We start from the raw sequence: 24465 nt of genomic DNA, 5'->3' as shown, positions 1-24465 counted from the left end.
GGAGTAAGAGACGCAGGGTGTGAATCTTCCTTGTTGATGTGCTGTTGTGATTGCTGGATGTTTTCCTGCATGTCAGAACAGTCAAGATAACCTGCACGTATCAGGTCTCACCACCAGAGGGTGAGCTGGACCAAGAGGCTCCAGAGATGTTCACCAGTCTGCTTTACTTTGTCTAAAAAACCCACAATTAATATGACCTTCCCCTTTTTGCTTCATTATGAAGAATACATTACTAACAATTAAGTAAGCAATAAATTGTTTCTAGTACAGAGCAATTCACCATTACCTCTATTCAGAAATTAAATCAAAAATGCAATATGTAATATGCATGTGCAGAGAGAAATGATAGACAGTAGATATATAAATAAAACCAGGAAAACTCAAGATAAGCTGTTAGTGCACTGCAGGAAAATATTCAAATAAGGTTTGGTCAGAATTGATCAACAACTGTGAGGACTTTTTTATTGGTTATGAGTCACCAAGATAGACATAATCCAAAAGTTCTTCACTGCAGCTGTAAGTCATTTGTCCTATCCGTATTTTTTAAGGCAGAGACTTTAGAGCTGCAAAGCTTTGTGCATTTATCAACCAAAAGATGATGAATTGACAAATATTTTGGTAATAAATAAATCAATGTGCAATTTTTTTCCAGCATAGTGGTCAATTATTGCTGGTTCAAGTTTGTTAATGTAAGTATGACACTTATTGTCATTTTGTAAAGGACGCACCCTCTGTCAGTTTGACAAAGGAAGCAATTTGAAGGTGTCATTTTGGGCGCAGGGACATCATGTTTTAAAATGTCTTTTCACATTTCTCTAACACATTGATCATTATAGTAGTCTAGATTTATGGTTTAGATAAATGATACCCTGTAGCAACCATAAATTGACACCAAGTTTAAATTTGTTTCATCCAAAAGTTATATTTGATCATCTGCCTTTGTGCAAGCAGGCAGAGGGCTGAACTGTGCGCATTTGGCATGAAGTGACCCATCATCAGGTTTTACAGTTTGCCCCCTAGTTTATCCACACATTGTTTTACCACATTCATGAACATACGTGCTCATTCACACACTGATTTCCCCCCTCCACTGATCCATAAACCTCAGTGTCACCCCACTCTCTCTGTCAGTCTGGGCAGACTGCCAGCTCCCCCTCCCTTTCTTTCTCTCTCTCTCTCTCTCCCTCTTTTTTGCCCTCGATCTCTCTGTGTATTCTGTACATAGCAATCCAAGCCTCACAATGCTGCATTTACTAGACCAAGTGGCACAGAAATTTGCAATGATGTCGCTGTTCCCAGACCTCCCTCTCTGCGCTGGACTCTTTCTGTGAGGCAGTGCAGCTCTCACACGGCTCAGATGGCTCAGTGGGGCGGTCAGTCTGCACGAGAGGAGAAACCAACATCACCTGTCTGGGAAATCTAGATCAGCAGAGAACAAAAAAAGAAGGAGGAGCTGAGTCTTTGGAGAGCTGAGGTCTTGCTGTGTCTTCCCATCTTGCCCTGCTCTCTCTCTCTCTCTCTCTCTCTCTCTCTCTCTCTCTCTCTCTCTCTCTCTCTCTCTCTCTCTCTCTCTCTCTCTCTCTCTCACTCACTCACTCACTCACTCACATGCACACACACAGACACACACTCCCCCTGCCTCTCCCTTCCTCCCTCCCTGTTTGTCTCCTCCGCTTTCCAATGCAAGCGTGGTGAACAGCAGGACACTCTCGGCTGAGCTGCATGGAGGCTCAGGGAGGGGCAGGGAGCCCAGGTAAGAGCCATTTTTCATTATTTCTTTCCTCTATGCTGCAGATTTTTTACACTACACATGCATGGTTGCTGCAGGGTGCCTTTGTGCTTTGAATAGCCTGCATGCTGTAAGTGATTTCTTAAAGCAGCATAATCAGTGTGCTTCTAACTGTAACAACACTTTTGGTGGAACTAAAGAATAGGGGGCAGAGGAGCTGCTTTTGATTAATTTCCCCACCTTTTTTTCTGAATTAGTAGTCAGAAGTCAGTCTCTGAAAAAACTGATGGATTTACTAACAGAAGTAAACCAGTACTCCATGTTGCTTTGTGGAGAGTTAATTTCTACAAGCTTCATGTTTGATCTATTGCCCTGGCTGGGCAGGTCTTTTTATATCCACACACTGTAGGTCAAGCACACAAAAGCCAGGCTGGTGATGAAGTTGCAGCACAATAGTGGCACATATGGTCCTTTGTGTAAAGTCCATCCAGAGAAGCCTGCACTGTGTAGCTCTACTGCACAATGCCTCAGTGCAACTATTGCACTGTTACACATAAAGCTACAAAGGATGATCATTGCAATGTGTTATCTGAAGATTAGGGGCATTGTAAAGGATACTAAAGTATCAATGAGAACAGTTTTTAAGCTTTGAGAAATCAATAGCTGCACATACTAGAAAGTACAAAGTAAGCTAAAGCTGTGTAGGGTCATTTTTCATGTCAGTGTGCATTCAACCTTTCGGTGAAGAAACACTACAGTGCCTTGAATAAGTATTCACCCTTTGGAACTTTCCACATTATGTCATGTTAAGCTAAAATTAAAACGTACTATTTCTGTTGTATTTGATGGGCAAGCCCTCTCTAAGATCTGGTGCCACCATTCTTCAGATTTAAACTTAGGCATCCATCAGATGGCTGAATTATGAACTGCTCTGGTTCGGTGATCAAGATGCAAAATAACTCTATATAGAGCTCCTGAGAGCGGTATTTATCTTGTTATGAAACAGACTGAAATGACTGATGACTCTATAAGACCAACAAAAGTAAACGAGTCTATCAGAGAGAAAATTGACTATTTCTATATTATTTTCCATTAATGTCAGAAACTACTGACTTGTGGTGGGTGTCAGACGTAGTGAGTTACAGAATACTTCCAATACAGCCATTTAAAAAAATGTCCACCTCAAATATTTCCTGAAAAGTCAAACTTTTGACTGTCAACAGAAAGCAGAATGAAAGTTTATGTCTAATAACCCTATACGCATGTAAGGGATAAAACCATAGACTGTATAAAATATGGATGTAGTATCCGTGACGTCACCCATCTATTTCTGAAGCGCTGTTTTGAGGCCAATCGGTGGCGGCGGCAGCCATATTGCTGCTGTCGAGCGATTGTGGCGTAAAGAGGCGGGCTTTGAGCCTCCAGCCAACAGCTACAGTGTTCCCGCCTGTCAATCAAGTCAGCTGTGCCTCTCATTGAAAAACTTGTAACCTAAATATCTTCAAAATGCTGCGTTAGAAAAAAAAATCACCCCCCTACAGTGTGTGCCAATCGAGAAATGAGCTATCCAGACTACACTCGTCTTTTGTACCAGGCTGTAAACATGTTTATTTCTGCTGTAAAGATCGTCTTTTTTGAATTGGTGTGTATGTGGTTTCCGGTACTTCCGGAGCAAGCCTCAAGAGGATCCTTGATGAACTGCAGGTTTTAGCACTTCCGCATTAGACTTGTATTTTTAGACCGGAGGTTGCCGCTTGGATACAACCAACAGATAAATTAAATGTATCACTTTGTCCTCAGGGGGCGCCAAAATCCATGCAAACCACAATTTTCTCAGGGGAGCTCTAATGTTGTAACACTGTCATGTGTAAAAAAAAAAAAAAAAATCAATATATGTGAGTTGCTTTATTCCTGCCATGTCTTTGCTCCACTTTTCTCGTTTATATACATCTAAACACAACAGGCATGATATGACATAATGGAATATTACATGTTCATTACGATGAAATCAAATTAGAGGTAACACAATTGCGATGATGTATCATTAGACATGGTTATGCTGTAACTTTGTGTTAAGGTTGACACAGAGGCTGTTTTAAGCCAACGCCCCGAATAAAGAAATGTACAGTACATAAAATAGTATAGCCCTGTTTATTCAAAGAAGTAATAAAGAATTATACATCAGCATCTTAAAGTGCTGAAAATAAATTCAGTAGATATCTTCCTCTGTGCACAATAATGTTGTACGTATTTTCTATAAAAATTCTCATTGGATTCTATGCAGTAAAATCGAAGAAAAAAAGAGTAGGACTATAAATAGATTGCAATCAGAAAGTACAATGAATGACCTGGCTAAAAGGGTGTTGAGAGAGGGTTTTAATTCTCTCTGCCTGCACATTGAACAGCAATTGATTTATTGAACCGAGACACTGGGTTTGATTCAACTTTTGGCAAACATACAACACATCACTCTCACTCGAACTCTCCATCTCTCTCCCTCTATCTCCATCTGTCTGTCTGCAAAGGGTGGGCTGATTCATTGGCCAACAGCTTGAGTAAGGGTCAGACAGAACCTGAACAGACCATATTTGTGACAGCTCACTGTCTTTTACTGGCAGTGTCTTCTATGATTCTGGTTTCTTCACAGCTGGCTCAGCAGGTGGTTGCTAGATCAGGCCATCGATGCACAAATCCCCTCCGTCACATGAGGATAACGCTGTGACTTCCTTGAAAACTTGTTTTTCCTCAGCATCAAACATCTTAACTGTGAGCCAGACTTATCTTCCAATAAAAATAAAAAATTTGAGTATATATTGGTATTCAAAAATAGAAAGTAGTCAAGGATGATTAGCAGAAAACAGAAGACTTTATTTTGAATATGTGTCATGGAGGGTTTGTTTGTCAATTAGGAGTCTTTTCTTCATGTGACATACACTGGATAAATGCACTGCTTTAGGGGTCTGTTGCTTTTGACATGATGATCTAGATGGGTGCATGATAAAATGCCTTAAAGCAACGATGCAAAGGTCAGAAACAGTGATGAGTCCTACAGTCTGTGTTTGCAGAAGAAGGTGATGGAAATGGAAACCAAAGCTAGACCAAATATTGAACAAACATTTCATTATACCAGCCGAGGTAATGCTATACTCCCTTCAGTGCTCCCACTGGGAAAATCGATCAAGACTCGACGATGAACTGTGGGCCTCTCAGCCTGAACCAGGAATCTGTCATTTTCTGCCTCGTCCTTGGCTGTAAGACAGAAGAAATTCAACTGTCCAAAAACGTACAGCAAAGTAGAAATAGCTCCACAAGCCATCTGCCGTCTTGCACAGCTCTACATGTTTTCATTAAAAAGCCTTACTGCCATCATTTTGCTTATTCTTGTTGCAGATACAAAAAAAGCGTCCCTTTCTCTTGCAATTTCCCTTTAAATGTAAATTGTTTTAATTAAGCTCTGGTTTATTTCATCATTAGCAAAATTTTAGCCAGCTGCAAGTTGGTAATTGAGGTAGTTTATGTTGCAGTTTTAGTCTCCTGACTTTTCGCAGTTAAATATGCAAATCTTTAGAAGTCCTGCTCTTACCTCACTCAGGCGAAATCACACACCCTGCTGTGCTTTCAGCTGTTTCAGGAAGACGAACAGAGTTTGTGCAGACTCCTGCATTTCAGGGGGTGCTATTTTAAGTAGCCTCTATTTTCAGGCTTTGTTAACACCCTGTGTAGAAGTTATTTTCTATTTCTGAATGAATGTTTGAGATGTTTTTCAGCTGGCTTGAGTGAAGAGCCTGTCAGCAAACATTAAAAACAATAATAATGTGATAAAAATAGAATTTAAGCCTGCAGCCAAGAAGATACTTTTTTTTTAATGCATTACACATTTAGTAAACATTGTCAACATGCCCACATACAGCTGATGTAAACAGACATGGATACTGGAATGTGTAGGCTTGTGTAGACTGTATGAGCTAAGAGGGGCTGGATTGTTTATGGTGGGTGCTAATGGTATTTGAGTAAACAATAATAGTGGCACTAAAGTACAATTAGTTTCAAATATTCCAGGTATAGTTCAGATGCAAGTATGAAGAATACACTTCAAAAAGTAGGCCAAAAAGACTACTAAATTTACTTAACATTTCGTTTCTGAGAGAATAATTCACAGTCTAGAGGTGTCACAGCAATATGATAAAGCAGATACATCTTACATTACCATGGAAACAGCAATAAACTCAATTTTGCTTTCAGCTGCCTGTCAGCTGTTCCTAGCTTTAGGCCAAGGCATACACCATGTGACTGAATATTCTCAGCCTCTGGAGCATCTTTACTTTATTATGATAAGATTAATATTCTGTATATCAGCGCTCTTGCTCATTCATGTTTTGCATCACTATGTAACCACCAAGTCTGCAGCTGGAATCCTCACTGATGAATCAAGCAATCTTTGAATCTGTATTTGAATCCACTTTTTTTGTTTGGATAAAACATTAAGCAGTCCATAATCAGCTAATTAGCTTTAACACATAACTCTTTATACCAACTATTTAAAGGCACTGTGAGGAGTTTTTAACCAGCTGAGAAACAGACTGAAACCGACACTGATGCCTCTTTATGACCTTCAAAAGCAAACAAGACCATGAACAACAACACTGATACCTTCTCTGTTGTATTTTTAATGCCTTAAACCACTCAGAGGGGGTAGGTGTCAGACCACATGATTGACATTTGGCTTTAGAAACACCCTTTTTTGTCTGTTTTATGGCAAATAATCACATTGAGTGATAAATCTGTCTGTTAAAAGACATTATGGTGAGTTTTTGTTGAAAACACTCCTTTTTGTGTACAGAACAAGAGATAAGAGGTATCACTTTGTCCACAAGGGGTCTCCAAAATTGATAGAAATCAAAAGTTCCTCACAGCAGCTTTAAGTAGCAGGTTGAGTAATGAATGTTAGTTTTAAGTGCTTAAATGTTTGCCTGCAGTGCAAAAAGACTTGCAGTGACATGAACAAACCAATCAAATTGCATGATAGCGAAGGTGAACTGCCAACCCTAACCCACGATACTGGAAGATACCAGCTGCCGGCTGGTACTCCATTTGCTAATATTTTTGCATCACAAAAACATGGATACATGGCTACATGGGAGTTATATGATTTTGGGGTCTTTTATTCATTTTGCTCATATCTTTGAAGTTTTAATGGCCTTTTCATTGTTTTGGGTTTCAAATAGTCAACAGAATGTTGGGAGGAGCAAATTACTCTGCACCTATCATTTTAAATCACAACAGCCATGATCAGTATATCAACCCTTTTAATTCCATTGTGCTATTTCACTCTCTGTTACTATGTTTCTGTGCCCTTATAGAGCCCAATAAAGACATCCAGAAGTTGATAAAGCCCTCCAGCTCAGGTGACCTATCCAAGGAGCTGTTCCAGCACCCAGCGTTGGGGGAGGAAGAGGGTGGACTGTTAGGGCACACTGCTAGCCTGCTACACATCACCGAGAAGAGACGTGAGTACCAGGAGAAGGGGCGAGGAGAGGGGGATAATATGAATGTGAAACAGACAGCGTTGAATATTCATTGATAAAGAGGTGATATAGAGGTGTTATGGGTCTAATTATATATGGAAATGCCCTAAGCAGCTCAAGTAGAGAGGGATGAAAGTTAAAAGAGGAGGAGAGAGGATCTCCTTCCTCAGTGAAAGTGTTTCTTTACAGTGGAGGTCGATATATACAGTAAAATAGAATGAATGCCACATTATCAGCCTGTGGAGAACGTATACATTAGTTACAGATTTCACATTTCACTCAGTTAGATCTTTCCTGTTCTTGAAACTCACTGAATGATCACACTCGAGGTATTCTGGTCCCACATTCTCAGAGACCAGTGCAGCTTAGCATTGGTTGAAAAGACTCATTGTGCACCCATCCCGTACAGAGGCTTCCCTGTACGTGTCAGACTCAGGGCCAAGGGCTCAGAAGTACAGAGACGGATACTGGGGCTGCATGGGTGACAAGGCCGTCTTTATCTGCTCCACTAACTAAACACTTTTTCAGAGAGACAGCTCATCCAGACGCTAATGTCTGTGTATCTGTGACTGAGTGTGACCTACTAACAAGCTAGGCCACCTGGCAGGTCAGGAGGAACAAAACAAATCACTGCTGCTTCAAATATTCACAAAATGCTCTGCAGATCCATTCTATAGAAAACACATTTAGTATGTATTTTCTCTTTTATTACAGAGTTAACTCTCCTATAATTTCAGGATAAGGAATCAGACTGAAAACTGTAACAGCTCTTCAGTTTTAAAAGATAATTGAATCTCTATCCTTAAAGTGACAGGGCCACATTGCAGCATCATCTTCAATGACAAAGAGAAACAAAATCATTCTTAGTGCTGCAGTTTTGTCTTCAAAAAGGGAGGACCACAGATGCTTCTGAGTCGTCTACGAACATTTATTTTTACACCTAGAGCAATCATCCTAAAAAAGACATCTTCTAATAATACCACGGAAAAGAGCACGATATCATTCGCCTTGTTGCAACTAGATAATGGAAATGTTTCTTGCAGAACTTACAAACCCATAAATCTGCAGTGCAGATAACGAGTCTGTTGTTAGTTGTGTTTGGGTGGATATGAAGGAATTTGAGATAAAAAATTTATAGCACTGCTGTGAAGTCTGAGAGCGAAAAAAGGCTTTTGTCTGCATTGATCTTTAATTGCAGTTACCAGCTATCAAATTGAAGAAGCAAAACATTTTGGAACTACAACAATTTATTTTACAGCTTAAATTAAAGCATGTCCCACATGTCTTTTCTGGTATGCTTTATTCATCAAACATTTTTGGCTAACTCGCCTTCTTTAGGGGGTTTTGAATAAACCATGATGCACTGGAGAGGAGTTTTGCAACATTGCTCATTGGTCTGCACTTCCCTGCATGTGTGTGTTCTCAAAGTTAGAAAACGTAGCTTATCTACCGGACGGTCCTCAATTAGCATTTAATGCAACAGAAAAAAGATGAATCAGGACAAAATTATCATGAAGGATTAAATGCTTGATTGCAAAAACACCTCCTGTATAATATATTTGTAGAAATGATCACAGATCTTTTTCAAGTCCTTGTCACTCCTTTGATACACACTGCTAAAGCTGGACTATTTACCACTGTTCCGGCATGCAATGCTCTCTCCCTCTGTTCTCCCAAATGTGAACCCCTCCCTCTTACCATTCCTCCTGTTCTTTGTTTCTTTAGTTCAACACTACCACCTCACTTCTTGCAGGGAGGGGAGGGAAATGAGGGATAGAAATTTAAAGGAAAACATTTTTATAGCGCATCAAACTGACAGCATGAGAATAATTATTTTCTCTCTGTGATAATATGAGATTAAAAGTGTCATATTGCATTTTCAGTGAATTTCGGGACCTTTATTTCACACATTTAAACTACAAAGGCATGGTTATTAAGTGTGACATGAAAGCTATGCTGAAACAAAAATAAGTCAAGAAGGATTTTAAATGAGTCTGAACACACGTTATCAGCCTTATGTGTCCACAGTAAGAAGAGATAGTGTTCCATTACATCATCCATCTGCTTCAGACACAAACTCCTCTCTTTTTTTTTCTCTTAGTCTCAGCGTGAATTCTTCATTGTCAGTCATCCCCGCTGGTGTCTCAGAGCTCCTCTGATTGGCTTGTGAGACGGAGGCAGTTGTTCCAGTGTGTCTGCCTTGGAGAGAAAACGTACTGATCAATTATTCAAGGGGAAAGGGTGTGGGAGAGAAAAAAAAAGGGGGATGGGGAAGAGGTGGTTAAAAAACATAGGCAGGCAAAATGGATTACCCTTGTAACCAATTGGAAATAATGGCAGCAAATAATGCAGAGCTTTGCTTTACATAATGCCTTCCTTTCTCTTCATTTCTTCTGTCTCACCCCCATACTCCCATCAATCTGCCTCTCCCGTTTCCTCTTACTACTTTCCCACAATTTCCATCATCTCCCTGTTTCTCTGCCTCCTGTTTCTCCACTTGTCCTGAAATGGGTGAAAACCTCTGATAGCTGTAAGCAGATAGCTTCTAGCCTGAGGGAAAAGCAAAAAAAACATTACAAACAGTCAAGAGGCAAGCTACAGTGATGAAAATGGGAAGTGAATAAAATGTTTTTATTCTTGTCACCCAATAATTATATAGTGCATTGTCATTATTGTTTCTCCACTTAGTGTAGCCAACCATAATCAGACAGCAGACAGAGAAAGGGTTGAAACTTTGGGTTTGAAGTAGCTCTGTTGACTGCTGAGCCTTTTTTGAGTTGCGGCCGTTTTAATTTGTTAATTATACGTGCTGCAGTGGTTTGTGGTGCAACAATGGAATCTGGTTAGCTTAACAGCTAAATAAAGCACAATGTGTCTAGAGCCTCCATCCACCCATCCATCCATCCATCCATTACATACACAGTTTTCCATCCATTACATACACCGTCCAGGGTCATGGATGACCGGAGCCTATCTCAGCTGGTAGTGGGCGAGAGGCAGGGCCCTGTGCAGATCATCAGTAAACCACAATTTAGAGGGACCAATTAACTTTAGAAGCATGTTTTTAGACTGTGGGAGGAACACCTGAAGGGAACTCACACATGCTCGGGGAGAACATGCAAACCTCACACAGAAACATTTCAGCCATGATTTGAACACAGGAACCTTCTCCTTTTAAGGCAACATTGAAAACCACTGCACCTACCATACAGCTGGCTTCAGAGCCTTCAGAAGAATAATGTGTTTGTTTACCATATAGGAGGAGTCAAGCCTCAGACAGCTCCTCCCACAGAACAAGATGGAAGTTGGTTATTTGTAATACATCAAGATAGACTGAGCTAAGCCCTTTAACTCCCTAAATTGCTGAGTCACCTGTAATGTGATATAATAGGAAAAAAATGTTTACCATGCAAGTTCTATGTTTCTTGCTTTCAGCTTTGTCTATAGTTGGAGCTATAGTAAAAAAAAAAAAAAAAGAAAACCCAATCTTTTAAAATATCAATTTTAGAAATGAAGCAGAAAATCAAATTGAGGAAGCCCTGAAAGGGAGCCCTGAAACAGAGCCCTGGGACAGGTTATCACTGTACGGAAAAAAAAACATTTATTTTAAAGCTCCTTTGTGGGTTTTCTTTTTATCTGTTTATGAAACAGTGATGCCAATTTATGACCTCAAAAGGCAAACCAGATCATCTGCAACAAGATTGACTATTTCTATGTCATAGGTATTAAATTATCTAACCACGTCAAGGGGGTAGGTGTCAGACAAAAAGATTTAAAGCACAGTGGAGAAACAGCCTCTTTTCACTTTTTCCACGGCAAGTAGGCTTTTCATAATGAGTGATACATCTGACTGTTTAGAGAGAACACTGTTTTTTCAGGAAACACAATTACACATATTCTGGACAAAATCAGAGAGAGATACCACTTTGTCCACATAGGTCACCAACATTGGCACAAACAGAAAGTTCCTCACAGGAGCTTTAAGGGCAGATAGTGTGATGCAGAGGTACAATCTGAGCTATCATTTGTCAGCTTAGGGAAGTTATCATTAACTTTTACAATTTTCCATTTGAAGGATTAAAATTGCACAATATACCTCTCATCCTCTCTTTCACTTTTCCTTCTGGCTCATTTGTTAGCTTCAAAACATATTTTGCTGTTATCTCTCCTCCTTTGTCTCTTTTTTAGACTATATCATTTCTGATGCATAGTGTACATGCAGGACACAGAGCCAATAGATTTTAAATATTCATACATGTTGTATCGGCCTGGGTTATTGTTGCTATGTAATACAGTCTTGGTTTTGATGTTAAAACAGGGCAGGACTGTTCATTTAGATAGTAGAAAAAAGGGTTTGATCTGAAATATACGACAGTTGAAGCTGGTCTAGATGTTAAATCATCTTGATCGCTCATTTAGACTTCAAACTTCCAACTCTCTAAATTGCCTTGCTTTTCCATATTTGTATTCTCACATAGTCACTGCTGCCTTATTTTTCATTCCACACGTCTGCTGGTATTTCTGGTGCTGAGTGTTTCAACGAAACATGGCAAAATGATCAGCTGCTGCTTGAGAATGATGATCAGTCATAAAATCAATGCATGTCCACCAGGAGGAGGACACAGGGAATGAAATGTAGCAGCAGACAAAGAGCAGCAGGAGAGTAGCTCTGTTTTTAAAGCAGCCTGAAACATTTTCTCAAACAGCCTGGAAAGCAGCAGGCAAACAAACCGGGTTAATAACAGCTTTCAAACTGTCACACAACCCGTTGTTTTCTTCATGAAATCACGCCCACGGACAGCCAGTGAAGTGTTTGATTCAGACTTGATGTTGCATGGCAGACAGATATGCACTGCTTCATGAGGAAGCACAACACACTGCTTCAGTGCAGACTCCACACATCTTTTTCATGATAATGGTCAATAATAGGAGCTTTGTTCTCCCCTATTACACAGAAGTGCTTTCTAATTCAGGTGATGCTGAGACAAGCAGCTGTGCTTGTACCCTTGCTAGGCTTATGCATGTATACCTAGAGGTTGAATACATACATAACATTATAAATTCAGCTTTGAGGCAGCCTTACTGGAATGCTGAGCCCGGCACGTTGATGTACTCCACATGTAGATATGACCCTGCTGTCTGCAGCAGTAGCTTGTGCAGAAGTGAACAGGTGCAACACTCCCAGGAGAAAGATGGAGCTCACAATGCGTTTGAGAACTAGCTATTTTCATCTCCACTGACTTCAGCTCTTATTTCAATTCTTTGGTCACTGCCTGTGTCAAAACACAGGTGTCACACTGAGACAGAGACACTCCCAGACTGTAGTAAAATTGATAAATGTACTAAATCTGAAATACTTCTGAAGTATAACACTTCACACACAAAACCTGTTCAAATTAACAGTAAATATGATCTTTGTTGAAATCGATTTTACAACAGGACCACAAGTGCCAGCCATTGATCTGTTTATAGGAACAGTATATTCGAGTACAGCTGGGGAGGAGGTCTTTGCTCTGAATGTATGCAGTTCTACTTCTCCACTATTTTATGAAGAGACACTTTTCCTCTACACTGTCAGCAAGAACCAGGGGATCATCTTTGTAATCTCACAACTTCTCCTATTCTCCTTCTCTCTGCTTCATAGAACCACTGAGTAGTGTGTCTTCTCTGGAGGTGCACTTTGATCTCCTGGACCTGACAGAGCTGACTGACATGTCGGACCAGGAGCTAGCTGAAGTTTTTGACGACTCTGATGAGGCGAACCACAACGAATCCCCAGCAGGTAAAAGTTAATGGACATGTCTCTGATACAATTCAGGGGGAAAGTGAAGTCAAGCTGTAAGCTAAAGTGATGTAAGCAGTGCACACATAAAAACTGTGAGTAATGCATCTATAACTGTGCAGACATATCTGAACATCTGCCTATCCAAAGGTCATGCATAGTTCAGTTCATGCTAGTGTTAAACAAATCATCTTAGACTTTCTCTTTAGCTTTATCTTTTCAATAAAGCCCTTGCTGGGTTAATTTGCCAAATTAGATTCTACCCTGCAGTCCTTTTATTCATATCTTGAGTGTGTGTGTTTGTGTGTGTGTGTGTGTGTGTGTGTGTGTGTGTGTGTGTGTGTGTGAGAGAGAGAGAGAGAGAGAGAGAGAGAGAGAGTGTGTGTGTGTGTGAGAGAGAGAGAGAGAGAGAGAGAGAGAGAGAGAGAGAGAGAGAGAGAGAGAGGCAAGGAGAGGGAAAGAGAGAGAAGGGAATGATCTTTTTCTATCATTATGGCCCAGCAGGGTCCTTAAAAGGGCTGCTGAGCTGTAATGGTTCCTTCAGGGACTCATAAAAAACATATTTCACAGTGTCATGGACAAACTGAACCCAGAGTATAAAAAGGTTGAACTTGCTTTTTCTACACTGGCTCCCTTTGTCTGATGTCTGTGAGAAACTATTTAATGTAGATCCTATCCAATGTTCACATTAAGAGTCATTTCTTAGATCTATTTCATGTCGTAGACAGAAGGAAAGGAACATGTAAATGATATGTAGATCATAGACCTGATGCACATTTATGTATGTGCATATAAAAGAGGGGAACGAGTTAACCCCGTGTGCGTGTCACAGCAGCAGGTACAAGATAAAGGTTAGCATGTCTTTCTGCCAGTTTCCAAAAGGAAGCACAAAATCTTTGCCATGTTTTATTCATGACCTGGGAGCCTCATCGTGCATGCGGACAGTGAACTCTCTCCTCCTCCTCCGACACTGCCTCTCAGCATGCACACAGGATTTTGAGATTTAAAGGTCCACCGAAAATGTCTGGTATATTCTGTGCATGAACTGTGCCAGTCAGAAAGTTATTATCATCATTTCTTGATAAAAATGTCAGACTTTCATTTGTGATACTGGCAACAATGAAGGGTCTAACCATTAGCTGCTTTTCAGCATTGGGATAGTAATCGGTTTTAAGCATGTTGTTCATCACTCTGGTGATGAGGCAGACATGGTCATGATGGTGATTAAACAAACCCTGAAAATTAGCTGAAGGGTGTGTACATGTGTATGAAGAGATCTTAACTAATTATTGATTCACTCCACTGTTTTAATCTAGTTAAACACAGAGCTGGACAAATCTTGTATGGTTAGATGTAACTCTTAGTCATCTTTGACTTCATAAATCTGGATTTTGTGCCTGCATGCTGCTATCACTTTCTTTTTTCTCATAGTTTTCTTGACATATCTGCTCCTCCTTCTTCCATTACATATTTCCCTTGATTCCTTTTCTCTTATGTTTGTTACTAATGTTCCATTTTATTGTGCGGCTTGTTAAGAGTGAGTTGTGGTCCCTGTGGGCCATCTGGGCAGCATGCTGCTATCCACAGCTCCACAGCCAGTTATTTAAATCAAAGATGTTACAGCTGCAACAACAGATTTTTTCATCCTGACATATTATCATCGTAAGTTAGTGTGTCAAGCATGTTAGTTACTAGCTGCCTTCTCTACACATCCAGCATCAATACAGAGTAATACAGTCGGTAATTTGAGTTCTAAATGATCTGGATGATCTGACCTGAACATAAGACTTGTTTTTTCTTTAAATACATCAGAAAGAATTGGAATCCTCTTGCAGTCAGGGTTTAGTAATTAGATGCTGCCGTTCGTTCACAGCTGTAGATATTACAGTATTTCTCAATTGCTAAAACGCATCTCTTGACACCCATCACGCTTTTCTCAACACTATAAGCACAAAACCCAATTTTCAAACTACATTCACCAAACCTGTGACTCTTCCTGCAAAACCAAACAATGTTGTCAGATCATACCCCAAGTCAATCAAAATTAAAAACAATACTGAGCAGTCATTACACACTACATTAAAAAACTGAAAACAGAATGCTCAGGGCATGAAGCTGTAGAAATAATGTTTATTGTTAACAGTAGGCTAAATTAATTTTGTAAAAAAAAAATCCTCTTTCAATTTAGCAGTTGTATACAGTAAAAATAAAGTAAAAACACATATATATGAAAATGAGAAGAACATGGTATGTCACAGTAGCTCCGATTTCATCAAAAGTTACTGTTCTTTGTCTTTCTCGATTAAGCTCCCCACCTCTTAGTCCTGGGCTAACTCTTACACACACTCTTCCTCTGCCTGTTATCAGAGCCATCATATCTGATAGACTGCAGGTAATTTTGATTTTCATGGTATTTAGTTACAGATTCCATAGGTACCTAATTTACACGTGATCAGATTTTATTCAATTTAAATAAAACAATTGTATTTCAACAGGTATTGAAAATATGATTCAATTTGAGTATTTTTTTTAAAGGGTAAATTTGTTTTATTCAATTTGGTTTTTTTATCGTAATTTTCAATTAAATTTGTTTTTCTTGATTTTCTTTGAAAAAAGGTCTTCAAAAAATATTTTCCTAAAATGTAGTCTCAAAAAGATATGTCGTTTTATAATCAGGGTCCTCTCATTTTCTGGTAAATTCCAATAGTCACTCTATTATGGGAAATTCCAGTCTCATGACCTCAAGTCTTCAGCACATGCTCACATGTGCGCCTGAGCAGGGTGCTTTCTGTGGCTGTTTGTTTATTGATGCTGGGAAGGTAAAATGCATGATTTAATTATTTTTTATTATGGTGAAACAAATCAGTTAAGTTGAGAGTCAAACAGCAAAACAATTAAATTGTTTTTAACAGTTTTCAGCAAGTTCAAGACTTCTCACCATGTTATTTCCAAATGTAATATAGCACATTATTGTGATTAATATCACTTGAATCTTTAAATCTGACGGGACAAAATTTAAAGTATGACTGAACAGCACTGGGGTCTGTTCAACCTGCTAAAATGAGCTTTTTTTACTGATTATTGAACAGTCTTACTTTAATACTGTTCTCTCTAAATCACCTGCAAAGCAAACATAAGTGTCAATGCTGACACAGAGTCAGATTCAGAGGAAGTTATTTATTTATTTACAGCATACCGACTTTAAGTGCCTTTCCTCATATCTTCTCTGAAGTTTCACTGTGGATAAAATGTTTGACAGCTAGAAGACTTTTAAGTGAAGCTATATGAAAAGGATTAACAAGCCCTGTTGGGCTGCAATAATCAGCACTGAATGAAAGTTCCTCACTGCTGTAGAAACGTAGTGTCTTCTTAGTGCAGGGAACAGGTTTAGAGAATAATCAAGTACCTGGATAGAAATCAGGCATGTTACACACAATAATTGGATCATTGGCTGAATATAAATGAAGCAAGACAATTAATTAAATGGTAATTTGATTTGAGCCGTTTAGATTTGATGCATTACTGAATATCATATTCTGCTCTGATTTGTCGGCGTGATTGATCTTCTAATTAACTCTACACACTAACAGGCACTATCTCAGTGAATTCATGGCAAAGAATCAAATATCCATAGTCTAAACAGTTTCAGCAGGTCCAATTTTCAGCTGTCTTCTCTGATATCACAACATCAAGGTTCCTCTTTGTTAGCCACAGGACACAGCTGCCTGTGGACAGGTGCAGGAGAAACAACAGCCAAGACACTTCCAGTCCAAAGTCTAACATCCGCCATTCTGCTTTCAGCTAATCAAGATGAAGTCCTGCTGCCAGGACAGGCACAGCTGTACACGGCTGTTAAGATGTAAAATGATTTCATTTCCACTGCCTGAAACTAAATCCCAACAATGATTTAATGTTAGCACACACAGGAAGACATACCCAGACTCCTGATGTAACTACCTCGAGGTGAGAGCCGTGTGTCAGTCACTCTGGTATTTTACTGCATAAATGAATGCATGAATAAAAATAGATCATCCATCTGGGAACATTGCAAAGTTTTCTTCCTTGTCAGAAGTCTTTAACCTTTCAACAAAAGATGTATCATCTTGTGCGGCTCCTTTTTTCAAAGTGCTTTAAAATTCTCGCTTCTCTACCTGGGAGCTGTTTTTGTCTTTCAGTCAGAGCAGACGCAATCCTCTTTCTCTATCATACTCTGTCTCTCAGCTCGCCACTATGCTTTGCTGCAAGTATCAGTCTCTATTCATGTCTGCTACAGATTGGGATCATATGGAGGACTGATAACAATCCCAGATGGATGCAGAGAGTGAGATTGATGCTCATGATTTTGAGAGTCTGCCAAAAGATACAGCTGAACAGCTACAAAGTGTTGCTCATAGATTATATAAGGCCTACAGAAAATGATATGATCATGGAAGGAATGAATCACACTTATTTTTACATCATGTTCCTGGTAACTTGAATTTATGTGAAGTTTTATTTGAAAAAAATAGTCTCATGCATATCTTAGCTGGCAGGGATCTATAATGCTATTAACCCTCCTGTTATGTTTGCTTCTCTGCAACAGCAATAATGTTCCTGGGTCAATTTGACCTGGGGCGTATTCAATTATCCAAAAGTGTCAGAACCTAAAAAATCCGAAGAAACATTTTTTCTAATTTAATTTTTAACTCCATTTCTAACCATTTAAATCAAGATTTAGTCCATTGGTGTTCTTTAATTCTCACAGATCATGGTTCAATGAGGAAAACTCACTCGTTTTTCATTTAAATTAATGTTAAAACTTTTTTAATGTACATTGGAAAGCCCTAAATATAAATACAATAGTTTTATATGAAATAGATTGTTTTATTTTATCTTAAATTTTGATACATTTTTTTATTTATGAAGTGATGTTGATAAATTAACACGACACCTCTTCTGTCACATGCCGCCCAGATTTTTATGCTGCATTTAGCTGGTTTGGAAGGCATATATTGCCTAAAAAAGACTTTAAAAAGGGTCAGTTTGACCCGCAACATAATTACAGGAGGGTTAACATGGCATGTCTGTGAGGTCAATGAAAAAATACAGAAATAAAGCCATGTTACACAAGCATCTGTAGAGCATGTTAAAACAAATGATGTTTGCTGATGTCTTTACAGTACAACTTACAGTCGTTGGTGTCAACACACAGTTTGTTTCTGACAATGCAGATTTTAGTGACGGCTACCTAAAAATACAAGGAACACTAGAACTGCAAGTCACAGTAGCAAGGAAAAATGTCCTTTTAACAGGCAGAAACATTGAGAAGAACCAGACTTGTGTTAGACAGCCATCTGCCTCAGTTGTGTAGGGTTGGAAAGGGGGAGAGATGGAGTTGCAGAAAGAGACAAAGAAAAACAACAACAGCACATTTAGACTCACGGATACAGTGGCAATAATGATGGTGAAAGTATGTGTACTGTTTGCAGGAAACTGATTTTAATATTCAAGGCGGTTTAAGTCAGCAGGTCTCATATTAGCACTGTTATTTGGAGGCGACACATACACGTCTAACCTTTTTACAGTTTTTCTCAGTCGCTTTGGTACATTTCTCGAATCCTCCTCAACATTTGCAAAACAGTAAGTGCATTTCTCAAAACAATTTGTACAAATAGCAAAATACCATGGATTACCTGCAGAAGCCAGTATCTTGCTCAAACTTCTTAGTTCATCTCTCAAAAGTAAATATCTGTGTCAATGAACATGTCAGTGCCATCAGAGTCCTTGTGTCATTGTGTACGGATAAGACAGACAGCTTAGTCATGTTGTCAATATAACAGTGTACTCTGGAGGGATGTTCTGATGTAAACTATGGCTAAAGTTCTGATGACAGTTATTATAAATTGTACGTTACACCTTAGTGTATTGTGGCTCTTATCTCATCAGGAATGCACACCTGTCCTCTGCCTCTTCCTCTGTTTTGCCTCCCAACTCCTCCACCACGCAGCCTCACTCCTCTTCCTCTTCTTCTTCTCTCTGGCTGTTGACCCAGTCCAGTTCCTTGTCCTTCCATTGTCAGACATTGTAACATTGTGTTGTGCTCCGGCTATACTGTATATATACTTGCCAGTTGATGGTTCATGAGATGCACCTTTGAGCTATGTCAGAAAACTGGTTGATCATTGGTTGATCTAATGCTTCACACATTTCCCTTCATTAAAGAAAGTCAAGATTCACCTGGGAGCAATTTACCAATTCAGGACAGATTTAGAAAAAAAGTCTAATGGAAATGTACAGAAATATGTCTGATATATTCTGACAACATGTTCAACCATTTTGTATGTGAAGACTTATTTGATGAACTAATGCCTAAATGTTGTGGAGGGTGAGACTATTCAACAGAGACCCATTATAATACATTTTGATCAACATGACATAAGCAATTGATAATGTAGGAAACAGCAGATAATTGTACATAATCATTTGCATGGATGTATCAAAGCATTTGCAACTTGTTCAAAGAAATGAGAAACTGCTTTTTTGATGTGCACAAGTGACGCAATGATGTGAAGATTGAACAAGTAGTTTTGAGAATTTCAATTCTGATCTGAGAAATGTACCAAGGCGACTGAGAAAAACTGTAATAAAAGGGCCAAGCTGACCAGCATCTCTTGGTGGTACCCGTTGACAAGTACCTTATACAAACCCACTCAATAAACAAAAACAAACAAACTGTCCCTTTAAATTGATCACTAAAGTATTGTGTGGGCAGAGGATTTATCCAAACAACAACTTCTTGCAAAATACTCAGCTGTTTTTCATTATCAAGGTCCCTAAAAACCCTATTCATTATTCAGCTCACTAGTTTTATGCAAGACCTCTTTAGATAAGTCTGTACAGCCCTGCTAATAGCATACTTATTATGCAAACTGACAGAAGTAGTGTAATGAAAGCTAGTGTATTTGTCCTTAAGTCATCAGTAAGTTCAGGGTGAGGGACAAAGAGATGAGTGTAATTTAATTAACTGGTGTCAGAGTTTGAATTGCAAATGTGGTAATATTGAGCTGTGATGTGCTTTGTGACCGATAGACTCTGTAGGAAACTGCTGAGTGTGTGTTGAGCATGTAGGAGATGAGAGAGATTAAAGGAGGAGGAGAGGAGAGGAGAGGAGAGGAGAGGAGAGGAGAGGAGAGGAGAGGAGAGGAGAGGAGAGGAGAGGAGAGGATGGGTTAGGTTAGTGGGTTCATGCTAAATGTAGGTTCTTGAATAATTCACTCTCCCTGCTGGATACAAGGCCACCCCTTCAAAGCCATTTAGACAGTTATCATAACCTGAGAGCAACACCAGCACATTATTTATACATATGTTTATCATGTTTGTATGTTTTATCCTGCTGTCTTTCAACCCCATTTTCCCCTCATCCACTCCCACATTCATCCCCTTCACTTTAAGAAAAGCTGATACAGATTAAAGTTCTATGATGTTTTAAAATTGAAAAATCAGGATCAGCTGTACATCATAGTCAGAACCATGAGAGTGGAGAACATGCAGTAATTAGTGTTTCAACATGTGTGTCTCTCGTTCTAGGCTCCAGAGCCACAGAACAAAAGGCTGACTCTGTCCAGCAGGTCTGCTCTTTGTGTCTCACTCAAACAAGCTTGATCAACCATTAAATTTACCCACATCCCCGAAAACCCACCACAGGGTTTATTTATTTTGATGTTCAAGTAATTTGAGCTGAGTTTGAGTATTTGGTATTTGTTCAGAGCTTTGACTAAGAGTTTTGAGGAGAAAAAATGGAGGACACTAATTCTTTATGGGGCTAAAATTTGACTGCATTATTTAAGTAAGGAGTTTCCATCCTGATAGTTTATGTTTGGTGTCTGCAGCAGAGGACAGAAGATCTCACATCTGTACAACAGATGAATTATAACGGGCCACACCTGAATCAATGATGTCACCACAGGTGTTTACATTCTGCTGTCAAGGATACAACACCTGTAGTGATGTCACTGCTTCAGATGGAGCTAGAAAGTTTCCAGACCACATTTTATAGACCAATTCCAGCTCATTTGCTGCTTTTGGAGGTTGCTTCAGGCATTCAAGACATTACAGATTATAGCAGTTGAAAAACTCTTGCCCTACTTCTCAGACATTGATTAGGCTTAGCTAGGATTAGCATGCACAAAAAACAAGTAGTGTTCTCTGAAAAGGTTTAAAAAGAAGGGGGTTGCTAGGCACAGATACAAGGGTATGCACAAAAAAGCAAAATCTGGCGTTCTGCAACATTTTCTTTCCTTGTGCCTGCACAGGTTCTCTGTAGAAGAGTCTGCTGTTTCTGGTGAAGTGAAGATCTACTGGCTGCCAGAGAGAATACAGTGCTGTGCCCCATAGATCATGTGACAGAACTAAGAGAAAATCTATGCACATTGTGTGGAGCTGTGTAAACATTCCTGTGTGTATTTCTCTGGGGTTTTAATTAGATGTAATGACAAACAGGTCAGTACAGATCTAAGCGATGCAGACGGGAAAAAAATACAACTTGCGTCGCCCACTCATACACATTATACAGTATGTGCATGTCACAGACACATATTTCACCACATAAACACTACAAGCAGCCATCAGCAGGTGTCCATGGCTCTTGTAGCAGCAGACTCATGCTCATTAAAATCCAGCTGAGACACCATCAATCTTCTGAGATCAATAAGTGTTTTCCAACAGCCCACCTTTTTTCTCATTTTCTTTTCAATTTTTTTTTCTCTCACTTTCTAATATGAATGAATTTAAAGCTGCAGCTTTAGGTAGACATGCAAGGTTGATGTTGAGTGTGACCTTCAGAGCGAGGTTTCTACTCTCTTCCTTCTGTTGCTTTGTTGACCGGCTTGTAGGTTCAATATCACCACCAAGTGGTACAAAGAAGAACTGCAAGACGGGAAATCTGCATTTCCTGTGTCTTAGAAGGTCTTTGTAGCATCTTAACAGCTGACCTCTGGAGGTCATTGTAAAAATGCTTTAAAAAATAAAAGAGCTTGATAAAATATGGTAAACATGAAGACAGTTTTTTTTTTAGGTAAAGTGAGCAGAGTGAGTTTCTTATAACTGTTTCCTGAATCTGTATCCTCCCTCCCTTGGACTCCCATTGTTAACACATTGGTGTGTGTGTGTGTGTGTGTGTGTATGTGTGTGTGTGTGTGTGTGTGTGTGTGTGTGTGTGTGTGTGTGTGTGTGTGTGTGTGTGTGTTTGGCTGTGCCAGGTTCACACCAGCCTATGCTCCCCAGAGGTGGGTACATGCGCTCTCCTTCGTGGACACGCTGCAGCAAAGTTGAGACCCCCAGAGAGAGAAAGCACCACAGCGACTCGGACACCGCGGAGCCCTTAATGAAGCTGGAGAGGTCGAAGCAGCCATGAAATCTGCAGTGAAGCAGCAGATCAGCAGAGAGAGAAAGAGATAACCCAGAGAAGAGAGGCACAGCCAGTGTGGGAACACAAAGTGGACCAAGAGGCCTCCAATCTCCCACTGTGCACTCACATAACGTTCCATGGTGCTCAAGTTCAGGGTGAACTCTGGACAAAGAACTCTGTGCTCTAACTTCAGATTTTGAGATGTACAGTACACACTCTCTCCTCTCTCCTTCTTTTAAACACACATACACACACAATCATTGTGTTTTACATGCAAGGGGCTCTTAATGCACTCTGAGCTGCCCAATGATTTGAAGCTTTGTTTCTGAGTGACAGACAGGGTATGAGGTCAGCCTCCATCCTTACAGCCTCTCAGGGTGGGAAACAACCAGGACAGCAAGATTGCTTCCTACAGTGTGTGTGTGTGTGTTGAAGTGCAGACACTGGGATTCACATTGAATTCCCAGGATAAGAAACACAAATCAAAAGAGCTTTTCAAAGTAAAATATCATGCTGAGGCTGCTGCTAAATGTGTTGGCTTAAAAATTTACAGGGTTTTTTTCTTTCTTTGACTGCAGTTAAGGTAACTTGATCAGATGAAGTGGATACCAGTGAGGCTCTTTATATCTTCCACACCTTCTCCATCTTGATGAAGAACGTGTGTTGTTGCCTAAATGATTACTTTGCACTTCTTTCACTTAACTTTATTTACGATGCCCTCAAGAATTATTGGCATTCGGTGCAGACATCACACAAGATAAACAGACCAAGTAGAGAGCTATCTGCAACACACCTTCCCATACTTCTACTCTGTTTTTCGTTATGTTTCCAAAGCTGTTTTTCAATCTTTCAAAATGGTTTTTAGAAACATGGCTGCAACTATTGCTCCACTTAATCAGTTTCCTGCTAAGCTTGTAGTTACATTCCACTGACAGAGATGCATTAACCTGATGGTAAATACTTGAAGTTAGATGTGAAAGGAGAGTTGCACCAGTTGTGAGCTTTGCATAAATGCCAAAAATACAACAAAGTGCCAACAATTTTCTAATTCTGTTTTGAAGATGCATTTAACATTTGATGCAATATTTCACATCTTTTTAGGCAAAGGTTATAGCTGATTACTTGATTTATTTATCTCACCCTCAGCTTGTCTTCACCAGGAGTGCCAATAATTCTGAATGCTGTGACACGATGGATCAAAATGACACTGGGATGATAGAAGAATAAATACAAGTCCTGAAAAAATGTGTTTATTGTCTCATTTATTAACTGTTCCTCATAACTCACACGCTTTTCTACATTGCAGGGAAAGAGCAAATGTGTCTGATGTCATGAAAGTAATTTGCACCACTTTATACTTAGTTCTATTCAGCATTAGGATTGTAACAAGCAACTAATTTGAGTTTGGTAGTTAAATAGAAACTCAGAATCTGACAAACTGATATGTTTAAAGGATAAAGAAAACCCTCAGAATTGGGCACAATTTTTTAAACGTTGGTAAAAACGGAATAACAGAGTCTGAGCAAACAATGTTAAATTGGTTTGCAGAGTGTGGCTCACATCAGCAGAGCTAGCACCACAAGCCTTTGGTTCTCCATGCAGGTTACTGCTTTCAACCAGTGCATTTTGTGCAGCTACTCACTAAATACCAAAATGTTAATGTTACTAGTTTGTCCATGGTGATTCAAGATGGCTGCCATGGACGGGGCCCGCTCATATGTAGGTTTTAGAGGTGTGAAAAAATATCGCTACAGCAATATATCGCGATACTTTGACCTCCAATATGATAGATATTTAAACTCTTAATATCAATTTTTTCGTAATAGTAAAAATTCACATTTTAGTCGAGTTGGAACTACAATACAACTTCAGTATTTCAAAAACAATAAAGTGGAAAAGTTGTTTCCAATCAAATAGTTTTGACACAATTTTTCCTTTCAGTTTTGAGTAATATTGTATGATTTACATACACCATCCCTATTTTTTATTAGTTAACTGTGTAGAATATCACAATATATCACAATATCGTGATATATCGTGATAC

The 24465-nt window shown here is 39.3% G+C and overlaps 1 protein-coding gene across 1 annotated transcript; it reads left to right on the top strand.

Annotated features, from left to right (window-relative positions):
* The first annotated feature begins 1672 nt into the window (after positions 1-1672).
* On the top strand, positions 1673-23660 carry dbndd1 (dysbindin domain containing 1). The gene is made up of 4 exons (XM_034680064.1): positions 1673-1753; positions 7090-7236; positions 12899-13036; positions 22273-23660. The coding sequence occupies exons 1-4, from the start codon at positions 1723-1725 to the stop codon at positions 22425-22427; spliced, it is 471 nt and encodes a 156-aa protein (XP_034535955.1). The 5' UTR covers positions 1673-1722; the 3' UTR covers positions 22428-23660.
* The last annotated feature ends 805 nt before the right edge of the window (positions 23661-24465 follow it).

Source organism: Notolabrus celidotus, chromosome 3 (genome assembly GCF_009762535.1).
Source record: "Notolabrus celidotus isolate fNotCel1 chromosome 3, fNotCel1.pri, whole genome shotgun sequence".
NCBI lineage: Eukaryota > Metazoa > Chordata > Actinopteri > Labriformes > Labridae > Notolabrus > Notolabrus celidotus.
Note: the sequence above shows the minus strand (reverse complement) of the source record. Positions and strands in the feature narration are given on the sequence as shown.

Bases quoted from the DNA above. Each gene is read 5' to 3' on its own strand.
- dbndd1 (XM_034680064.1), top strand. From the start codon at position 1,723: ATGGAGGCTCAGGGAGGGGCAGGGAGCCCAG. The intron at 7,237-12,898 runs GTGAGTACCAGG...TCTGCTTCATAG, and splicing joins ACACATCACCGAGAAGAGAC to AACCACTGAGTAGTGTGTCT. The intron at 13,037-22,272 runs GTAAAAGTTAAT...TGGCTGTGCCAG, and splicing joins CCACAACGAATCCCCAGCAG to GTTCACACCAGCCTATGCTC.